Consider the following 7,326-nt stretch of genomic DNA (forward strand, 5'->3'; position numbering starts at 1 on the left):
AATTCTCCCTTAAATTCAGGGTAGCCAAATGCCGGGGTTGGGCAGGACCAGGTCCACAGGGGCCAAGTTCATGCAGGGCACAGAAGCCAGGCTAAGGGCAGTGATCTTACTCTGAGGGTACTCAGGAGCCATGGGAGGCTTGGGCAAGGGAGGATGGACACAGTAGAAGACCCTTAGATGGCTGCCACCAAAAGGCCTCCCATCCAACTGTCTGAATAGGCACAATGTTATTCGCTCCCAGGAGCCCCAAGTACTGGCACGTAGCCATGCACACTCACCCGGACGCCAGTGATGCCGGGGGGGCCAGGGGGCCCGTCCTCGCCCATCAGTCCCTCCTGGCCCTTCTCGCCATGCTCACCATCAGGCCCTGGGTCACCCCTGTCCCCCTGGGCATGAGGAAAAGAGAGAGAGAAAGAGTAAATTAGTCACCAACCGCAGCAGAGGGCCCAAACCTCAGGGCTCCGTTCAGATGTCCGCAGCCAACCAGCTCCTGGATTTCCTGATGGTTCTGTGAGTTGCTGAAAAGATCAGGCTGGCATGGCTCCGCCGGCACAGGGGACATCCCCGACATGACAGTTTCTGATGTCCAAGCCTGGGCTCAGGAGGGGATGGCTCAGGGAAGATTAGAAAGACCCTGACCACGCCTACCCCACGGAGTTCACAAAGAGCCAGGTTCAGGAGACTAGGGCCATATCTCTCCGATGAGGACACGCGGGGAGGACTAGAATGGTAATAGGCCGAAATAAATTTTTATATAAAAAAAAAATTCACCCATTTCTGCCTCATAAGTTTTCTCACTTCTCTGAATTATACTGTCAACCTTTGCTCACACGAAAATACTTCACAGCATTAATAGTAAGAGATAATCGTTTCGGTTGCTATGCACTAAGCTCAGAGCAGTGAAACAACTATTCCAAGGTAAGGAACCCAGTTAGCAGCAAACTAAGCTTAAAAAAGCATAATCTAATCAGACTGCGCGTTTCCATCATCTTTTTGTTAATGCTTTACTCTGTTGTGAACACGTCACTCTCACTGGCTGCAGAACCATCCCTCTGCCGAGTGGACGGTGGCTAGCATTTATATACCACTCGCCATTTCCAGGCCATGCCCCAGGAGGTAGTACAGGTGCCAGGAGAGCAGCATAGGCAGTGGCCACAGGGGGACAGGGCGGTGCCTGTCAGAAGGCCGCCTCATCAGGGCTGGCAGGCCTGGCGGGACCTGCAGCTAGTCTAAAAGTGGCTCAGCTATGACCTCAGAGAGGTCCTCGGGACAGAGTATACAGTCATGGGCACCAGGAAGGGGTGCGTGGGGAGCAGGCTTGAAGAAGCAGGGTGTCTTTGCTAGTTTTGTTTCCTGGCACCACACTTTACAAGGGACACTGATAAACTGGTGTGCATCCTGGAGAAAGAGCGGGCTCAAAGGGCAGGAAGCCGGAGCATGGGAACGGGACCGCGGAGAGTGCACACTGCAGGCCAGCCCTGCTGGGGTCTGGGCTCTGGGCGCAGGGGGCTGGTGCAGAGGAGTGCCAGGGCGGTTTCCGGCTCAGCCGGGGAGAACTTCCCAATGGAGAGGTCCAGGGATGACACAGAGGAAAGAGGGAGGCTCCAAGCTGAGGCACGGGCCGCTGCAGAGCAGATGTGGGCACCAAGAAGGAGCCGAGCAGATTGGTTTCTGAGGTCCCTTCCCACTGAGATTCTCAGGTTCTAAGCTGGGCCTGGCATGGAGACAGGGGGCTGGCCCTGATGATCCTCTCACAAATCCCCTTGGCTCCAGGATTCCCCTGCTGGCCTGTCATCCCTGGCCACCTGCTCTCCTAGGTCTCAGAGGCAGGCAGCCAGTTCCAGGTGGTGGCTGGGCTGGTTTTCAGCAAAGGGCTGTAGGCTGGGTCCTGCAGACCCCCACTTCCTGGGCTCCCACATAGCTGGAGTGGGTGTCCTTGTGGATCCCATGCAAAATGGACTCTGGGGGGTCCTGGAGAATCCCCAAATCTTAGGATATCTGCCAATGTTCAGAAGAGTCTTATAGGCTGCCTAGCTCAACTCTTTCAATTAATAGACGGGGAAACTGAGGCCCAAAGAGAGTCAGAGACTTCCCAACACCACACGTAAGTCAGTGGCAGGGCATGGGTGAGAGCCCCAAGTTCTGATTCTTTCTAATTCCAAGATTCTGTGCTCAGGGGACAATACCTCTCCCTCAGGCCTGGTTACACCGCCTAAGTTCAAATCCGCTGACACCTCTCAGTAACTGTGTGACCCTGGATAAGTTTCCTCATTTATAAAATAAGCACCACAGTGTTACTGCGAAGACTGAGATACTCCATGTAAACAGCTTAGCACAACATCTGGCACACACACTGAGTAAAGGTTAGCTGTGACTAAGAGTCACCGCCATAGTCACCTCCATCAGCTAATTGTCGGCAAACTCTGAGGAGATAATCAGCATAAAAACACTCTATAAATTATAAAGTACCATGTGCCATGTTTTCACCATACAGGTGATTCTCAACGAACACCATAAACAAAACAGGTTCTCTCCTGGGCTCCACACGAGGACCAGGGAAAATGCTGCACACTGTGCCACTGCTTTGGCCCAGGGACCGGGGGAAAACTGGCTTTGGAGGAATTTAAAGAGGAAGCAGCCAGGGCCAAGGAACCACGACAGGTGGGCTCGAAGACCCCCCTCCCATCCCACCTGAGACATGATTCCAAGGAGAAGAAAGGTGGCTGCCCAGAAGGGGAGCGGGCCTCCACGCCGTGCCTCAGTTTCTTCATTTGAGTTAATTCATGTAAAGCTCTTAAGGCAGATGGTGCAACAACAGGGTGAGTGCACAAGCATTTTAGCCAGAATGTTCTTCCTCATCACCAAACAGTGAGCAGACACTTGGCAAAAGGTGTGGAGGGTCTGTCAGATGCTCAGGTTACACTCTCGGATGCAGCAGGGTTGGAAGGTAGAAAGGCAGACAGATGGCGACAGGGGGCGCTCTTGCCTTTGTAAGAAAAATGCAGGCAGCTGCAGAGCCCTCCAGAGGCCTGTCACCAGGCTTCCTCTGAGAGGGGGAAGCCCCTGACCCGGAGCAACTGTGGGACAGGGCAGTGGAGGTAGCGGTCTGGGGATGGGGAAACTCAGGCCCAGAACAGGGGTGCTTATCTGAGGTCACATGGAGAGTAAACGGATGACAGAGAGAATCCTGGGACATGGTATTTGAGACCCTGGGCTGGGGAGCTGACATACAGTGTGACAGGTCAGCTCTGGGGAAAGCCCGCCTTTTGTGTCAGAGATGGAGGCCAGGGAAAGGCCTGAGCTGGAGCGGGTGCTGGTAAGTCAGAGCAGTGCCCGCCTCCTCTGTGCTTTAGGGGAGCTCCAGCTCCTCAAGTTTCCAGCATCCATAGCTGACAGATGAATCTCTGGGACGTGGCAGGTCTGGGTTAGGCCCATGGGCTTTGAGGCCAGAGAGCCCGGGGTTCGAGTTTTGGATCCTCCGCTCATAGCAACAGATGCTGGATGAATACACCTCTGCCTCCCTCTGAGCCTCAGTCTCTTCACCTTCAGAACAGGCATGTGGTGCGGAGACTGAGCCAAGGCTTGGGTCTTTGGTGAGCTAATTACTAGCTGTGTGTCCTTGGGCAAGTTTCTTAACCTCTCTGAGTCTCGATTTCCTTATCTAAAGACAGAACTTATGTGGTAGCGTTGATTAAGGTGATTCATATAAAAGACTTAGCACAGTACCGGGTACATGTGTGACTAGTCCTCCATAAGTAGTGGCTTCCAGATCATGAGTGGTGATTATTATTTTCCTGATCTTTTAGGGTGTTTAGGAGATAATCAATAATAAAGGCGCTGGCTCTGGGCCTGACATAGAGTGGATGTGCAGGTACCAGTCTTTGCCAAGAGAAGCTGTAGTTTCGAGGAGAGGAGAAGCAGGGAGCAGAGGGAGGGGATGGTTCCCAAACCCCCTGAGCAGGGTGAGGGACAGTAGGCAGGGTGGGGGGTGGGCAGTGGACGGGCTCATCCTCACCCACCCTGCTCTCAGTGGAAGCCAGCCAGAGGTCTGCTGTCAGAACTTCTTGGGAACATGCACTTCCAGGAGAAACTCAGGTCTTAGATGGGAGGGAAGTCGGGGCACAGGTGGAGGCAGATCCAGAACACCCCCTCCTCCCCAGACCCTGCGCCACAAGGACACTTACCTTCAGCCCGTCAGGCCCTGCAGGGCCACTGTCACCCTCAAGGCCTGGCTCTCCCTGGAAAGGGTGGTGGGGAAAGACAAGGAGACATGACTGGGGAGTGGGCCCCACATGCTTTTACTTCCTCCCCCTCCTTGGGGCAGGACACCAACCCCTGGTCTCTAGGCAATGTGGTCCCAGAGCACCTGGCGCATACACAGTGGATGGTGAATCAGTGAATGAATAGAAGAGCTGAGTCACCCACTGAGCTCCCAGAAAGGGGAGGCAGGCGCCCCAAACAGCCTGCTGTCCACAGGGTGGGCTGCAGTGGGGGCAGCACAAGGCCTCGAATTAGAAAGTCTGGTCATGGAGCCATCCTAGACGCCTATGTCCAGGCTGGCTGGCTGGACTGGAAGGCAGTGTGGCCTAGTGTCTGAGAAAGGCTTTGACGTCAGGCAGACCTCAAGGTCCCCACCAGGTTTCCCATCCACTGGTAGTTTGACCACAAGCGAGCTACTCAGCCCTCCTGCATTTGTTTTCTCATGTTGCCCATCTTGTGCCTATGGCAGACACCACTAGTTGATCCACTACAACGTGGCTCCACGAGGACAAGGCCTTCTGTTACTCACTGCTGTGTCCCCAGTGCAGGGTACACAGTAGGCTCATCATTCGCTTTCCTACTGAGCCTAGATGGAGCCTCTGGGCCCTTCTCAACGTGGCATTCCAAGAAGACCATGCTTATCAATCTCCATTGACACACGAGATTTGCCATGTTAAGGCTTCAGGCTCTACACTCATCCTCTCTTGCCCTGTGGCCTTCCCCTCCCCTTCTAACTCAGTTTGTGGAGTCTCTGTTACCTTTGGACAGGGGGTAACATGAGACATTGGGAAAAAGGAAAGAAGAGAAATGAGACTTGGCTTGGGGGTTCGATGCCCCAGGAAATGAGACCCACACTAACTTCCCCTCGCTCTTGGGCCCCACCTCCCCATCTGTAAGATGCTAGAGGATGCCTGCTCTGTATCCCTCACAGCATCCCAGGGGTCCACATTCAGGCAGTGACCTTATCACAGGGCAAGAGCATAGAGAGGTGGACACAGAGGCATGCCAGGGCTTCTTAGAGAAAGACAAGCATTGTAGATTTCTTGTGGAAAAAGGGAAGATAACCTTCCATGGAACAGTTTTCAAGGATGATGGGTGTTTTTCAAAAAAAGCACTGGGAGGCCAAATAAGTTTGGAGATCCTGGATTAATCCTAAACGAACCAATTTCTTGGTTGCAGGCCTTCTCAGAGACTTGAAAAATGCTACTGCTAGTGTGTTAGAGGGAACACCGAGCATGCAGTGAGTCCCACACATTTCGACCAAAGAATGCTTTTCTTCGAAGAGCACCTCTACACTGTGGAAATGCTGACCCGCCAAAGAGACTATTCTGCAGGCGAGGAAACTGAGACTCGCGGAGGTGGAGTTAAGCCCTTCTCTCCACCCGAATACCCCTGGGGGTTGCTTTCCAGGGAGAATGAATTTGTTGTGACTTACCCGCTGCCCAATGAGGCCCTGCTCCCCAAGGGTGCCCAGAGGCCCAAGGTCACCCTAGGAGAAACCAAACACAAGTCCATGGGAAGGTGGGTAGGGCTGGCCCTAGCCCTCACCATCAGCTCTGATTTGGGGTGGGGGTAGCAGTGAGGGAGCTGGCCAGCTCCTTCTTCCCCAAAACCGAAGAGAATTATAAAACACCAGCCAGAGCCCCTCTCCTAAGTCAGCCCTGGCCATGCTGGCATCACCGCCACCACCATCATCACAGTTTGCATTTACATAGCGCTGTTCTAAACGCAGTTGACCCTTGATCGGGGAGGGGAGGTGGTTAGGGGCACAGTCAAAATCTGCACATAACTACAATCAACAGCCAGCATGTGTGGATTCCCAGCCATGGAGTTGAACTTTGAACAACGCCCAGTGGAACTGTGCCAGTCAACTGAAAAAAACCCACGTGTAAATGAACACGCACAGTTCCAACCCATGTTGCTCAAGGGTCAGTGTACCTTTTTATTGCACACATTTAATTCTCACAAAAGCCCTACCAAGATGGGTATTTTCTTTCATAAAGAAACTGAGGGGCTGCGTGGTTAAATAACTAGCTCAAGTTCGTGGCTAATAAGTGACAAGTTCAGGATGCAAGCCCAGGTAGTCTGGCTCCAGAGAGTATCAGGTGCAGAGATGGCAACTCTGGCTGGCCACCTCCTTTACGCGTCCTAAAAACCTTGGCGAGAAACCCAACAATGAAGAGGCCCTAAATGAGCCAGAATCACTGCCACACACACCTTCCTTCCCCACCAAGAGACCCAAAATGTCTTCCTCCTGCTGGGATTTGAAAATTATACTCCCTCCATGATGGCATCTGGGGCATGAGGAGGAGACGGAGCTCTGAACTCCCAGCTCCGCCCCGACCCACAGTCCCACTTCTATCCGTTTTACAGGTGGGGCTTTGTTCGAGCACAGGATCCTGGTACTAAGCCAAGACTGTTAGTCTCAGGCCTGGTCCAACTCCCTCTGAAAAGCTGAGACTCAGGTGCAGGTGAGGGGTGATCTGCCGTAAGTCCCATAGCCTCTCGAGGGCTCCCCCAGGCCTTGCCTCAACAATGCCCTCAGGCCACCAGCATCACTCATCAGCTCCGGGGCCCTGCATCGAGAGCAGCATCCCCTTCCAACAGTAGGGAGGGGGGTGCTCTCCCCAGAGCCCATGTATCAACGGGCGCCTGTTTCCTGGCAGGTAATGAGGGGCACGGGTGCTGAAATGCAGATGGTATCATGGGAGGCTGAGGGTACTGCCGACCTAGCGTGGGGGCAGGGGCAGGGGCAGGTGCCAGAGAAAACATTGCTGGGTTGGGGGCAGGGGTGGGGGCTCTGGGCCGGCTGGGCCCACTGCTGTGGCCATGGCCTGGACCCACTCCCCACCAGGTGCACAGAGAACCCATTATCTTGGGCACAAAAAAAGCTTGTTTCTTGTCCGGGCGCAGAGGGGAGGGAGGTATTATTTTTTAATTAAATTATACTTTTTTTCTTTAAACTTAAGAGATTTAAACTTTTTTTCAAATCATAGCAGACAGGAGAAATATTGAAACATTATTGAATTTTGACAGTGATAGATTAGTAAAAATGGTGATTAGAAA

The 7,326-nt window shown here is 53.3% G+C and overlaps 1 protein-coding gene across 12 annotated transcripts in view; it reads right to left on the reverse strand.

Annotated features, from left to right (window-relative positions):
* COL27A1 (collagen type XXVII alpha 1 chain) overlaps window positions 1-7,326 on the reverse strand; it is a 131,031-nt gene that overhangs the window by 27,690 nt on the left and 96,015 nt on the right. For all 12 annotated transcript variants that reach the window (XR_003047867.1, XR_003047868.1, XR_001517354.2 and 9 more), the window contains exons 35-37: window positions 5,696-5,749; window positions 4,185-4,238; window positions 279-386 (exon numbers count right to left, since the gene is read on the reverse strand). Coding sequence is in view for 8 of the 12 variants with exons in the window: in XM_015593357.2 (XP_015448843.1) it covers window positions 279-386; window positions 4,185-4,238; window positions 5,696-5,749 (216 nt within the window). In the remaining 4 variants the exon portion in view is untranslated. The remainder of the gene's footprint in view (window positions 1-278; window positions 387-4,184; window positions 4,239-5,695; window positions 5,750-7,326) is intronic.

Source organism: Pteropus alecto, unplaced genomic scaffold (genome assembly GCF_000325575.1).
Source record: "Pteropus alecto unplaced genomic scaffold, ASM32557v1 scaffold226, whole genome shotgun sequence".
Lineage (NCBI taxonomy): Eukaryota > Metazoa > Chordata > Mammalia > Chiroptera > Pteropodidae > Pteropus > Pteropus alecto.